Here is a 2827-nt window from a genome sequence, read left to right as displayed (position 1 = left end):
AAAGCCAAGTTTGAATAATCATGAAAATTACACGTAATCCAAAACATAAAGGCTTATAAGGTATTTAAACTTGTCATGTCTTTATCCATAATGCAATGGTTAACTTATAACAAAGTTATAAATTAAGATCATCATTCGTTCACGCACTTATTGTATTTTTTTCAATATCGAAATGTATAAAAATAGTAAAACAATTTCTTCGTAGTATATGTGAAGTTAAACATATTATTTTACAGAATAAACATGATTATTATCAAACGTCAAATGTTGAAAACCATCTCTGTTGACTTTGAAAAGTCAAATGTCAACAAAAGTTTATATAAATAGGAAACAAGTGAAATGAGAATTGAGAAAGAAACAAACAACAACGTGGCAGGTGACAACTGGTTTTCCCTTTGTTGCTTCCTCCTCCGGTAGCTTTACACATCTCCGGCAAACATCGTAAACAATTCATCAGCAGGATTTACTTCTCCGGCCATGTTGATGTCTGATCGGATGTTGCTCAAGGTCATTGTTCTTGGTGATAGTGGGTGCGTATCATTTCTTCTTCCCATTAGAGTGATTAATTAGTCTGAGCTTTTTCATTTCATATTAAATCATTGTTCTCTTTTTGGTGATTGTTATCGATTTGTTGTTTTTTTGTAGGGTTGGGAAGACATCTTTGATGAATCGGTATCCTTAAACTAATAAAAATATAACTGTTATATATCATGATATCGTATTAATGTTTAATAATTAATATTTATACAAAGTGCTTGAAGTGTTGACAATCGTCATGACTTTGAAAAGTTGTAAGTTTAAATTAACTTGCATATTAGATACGTTTATAACAGGTTCAACAAACAGTACAAGTCGACAATTGGTGCCGATTTTGTGACGAAAGAGTTGCATATTGACGAGAAGCTCGTCACGTTGCAAGTAGGTCATCAGTTGTCACAATTTGCTTTTTCCCTTTAAAAAAAACAATTAAGATATTTTTTGTAATTAATACATATAGAAATAATAATACTTAATTAAGCATGGAAATAATGGAATTATTAAAAAGTAAGAATGAGTGTTATCCAGACTGGTTAGCCTAGCTAACTGAGTTCAAATTAGCATTCTTAGTTACACAGCTATATAGGATAATTCACAGATCACATGCAAACTCGAATCCTCCACTTGCTTATGGTTCAAATTTATTTAAAGAAAAGCTCAAAAGGTTGTTATACGAGTTAAATATGCATTCATATAATTAAGTTTAACGTATCATGTGTAGATTTGGGACACAGCTGGTCAAGAGAGGTTTCATAGCCTTGGAGTTGCATTTTATAGAGGGGCTGATTGTTGTGTTCTTGTTTACGATGTCAACATTCAGAAAACCTTTGAAACCCTTCAAACATGGCATGAAGAGTTTCTAAAACAGGCAGATCCAACTAACCCTGAAAGATTCCCGTTCGTGTTGCTTGGGAACAAAGTGGACACTGACGGTGGTAGCAGTCGAGCCGTAAGTATCTACAAAAATTAAAACTACCTTTAGACACCATTTGTAACACAAGATTGAATATTACATAACATAACCAATGATGGATACATATAGAAAAATTATCAACTTGATCCAACATTTGAATTGAAAATTTTCTAAACCCAGGCTTGGAGAACATTTATTAGTATATAGTATAACTTATATTAATTTTTTAGTTTTTAGTGTATTTCTTATATGTTAATATTATTTTTGGGATTAAAATCACAAATCATTAGGTCCACACACCCACCTGGGCGACAATCTTTTTAAAGTGTTTTTGTAGTGTATTGACATTTATTTTGAAATGTGAGTTATTTGCTCATATAAAATGATGGAACAAGGTGAGACATATTATGAGTCCCTATATCTCTAAAGGACAAGAATGTCATTTCATCATTGAAAAAAGGTTGAAAAGTTTGTCTAGTCCATTGTACTAAATACAGTCTTAGATCTTAAACATATTTCTAATGAAGGTTTCTGAGAAGACAGCAAGAGAGTGGTGTGCCATGAACGGAAACATACCTTACTTTGAGACATCAGCGAAAGAGAATTACAATGTGGATGATGCATTCCTTTGTGTGGCAAAAACAGCTATTGCAAGTGAACATGAACACCCTGATGTGAATGAAATGTTAGTAATCTTTCTCAACATTTTCTCACTACATTTCTAGTTTTTTTTCTTATTCTTAGAGGTACCATATATTTTTGTAGGTATTTTGAAAGGATCCCCACGACAATTTCTGAAACTGAGCAAGAAAGAAGTTGTGCCTGCTGATATCTCCAAAATTTACGCACAGTTATTCACGTAGATTTTGCTTGTTTTCTTGTCATTTTGTGTGGATAGTAACGGGTAGGAATTTTATCTTGTTATATATGATTCTTTAGATCCTTCAAAAAGGGAGGTCACATAGTCACCACATGAGAGAAGTTAACTTAATCTAATTCAGTGTGATTCTATTACTCCTTTTGTTTTTCACGTTTTTAATGATTTTAAAATAATTTTAACTAAATATTTATCTTGATAAGTGTCATTAAATTTCTTTAATTTGACAATATCGAAAAATATTTCGTATATTTAATATATAGTTAAATATTAACTTGGGGCATACTTATTCTATTACTATGGTTTAGACACTTGTGAACACGGACTTGAGAATATTATCTTGAAAATATGTCTATCACATAGCAAACATAAGTAATTTTTTCACATAAACCAACATATTTTATTTATTTATGTCAGGTCCAAAGTTGAATACATATTTAATATTAGTTTATTATAAGGACAAGATTTAAATACATTTTAAACATTAGTTTATTTTATAA

At 30.9% G+C, this 2827-nt stretch overlaps 1 protein-coding gene across 1 annotated transcript; it reads left to right on the top strand.

The window, feature by feature from the left end:
* The first annotated feature begins 361 nt into the window (after window positions 1-361).
* On the top strand, window positions 362-2514 carry LOC145097090 (ras-related protein Rab7-like). Its single transcript, XM_079034589.1, has 6 exons — window positions 362-530; window positions 646-672; window positions 819-918; window positions 1259-1486; window positions 1978-2135; window positions 2216-2514. The coding sequence occupies exons 1-6, from the start codon at window positions 478-480 to the stop codon at window positions 2277-2279; spliced, it is 630 nt and encodes a 209-aa protein (XP_078890715.1). The 5' UTR covers window positions 362-477; the 3' UTR covers window positions 2280-2514.
* The last annotated feature ends 313 nt before the right edge of the window (window positions 2515-2827 follow it).

This window comes from Lactuca serriola, chromosome 4 (genome assembly GCF_051521515.1).
Source record: "Lactuca serriola cultivar US96UC23 chromosome 4, Lser_US96UC23_V15, whole genome shotgun sequence".
NCBI classification, from domain to species: domain Eukaryota; kingdom Viridiplantae; phylum Streptophyta; class Magnoliopsida; order Asterales; family Asteraceae; genus Lactuca; species Lactuca serriola.
Note: the sequence above shows the minus strand (reverse complement) of the source record. Positions and strands in the feature narration are given on the sequence as shown.

Bases quoted from the DNA above. Each gene is read 5' to 3' on its own strand.
- LOC145097090 (XM_079034589.1), top strand. From the start codon at position 478: ATGTTGATGTCTGATCGGATGTTGCTCAAGGTCATTGTTCTTGGTGAT. The intron at 919-1,258 runs GTAGGTCATCAG...TATCATGTGTAG, and splicing joins AGAAGCTCGTCACGTTGCAA to ATTTGGGACACAGCTGGTCA. The intron at 2,136-2,215 runs GTTAGTAATCTT...ATATTTTTGTAG, and splicing joins CACCCTGATGTGAATGAAAT to GTATTTTGAAAGGATCCCCA.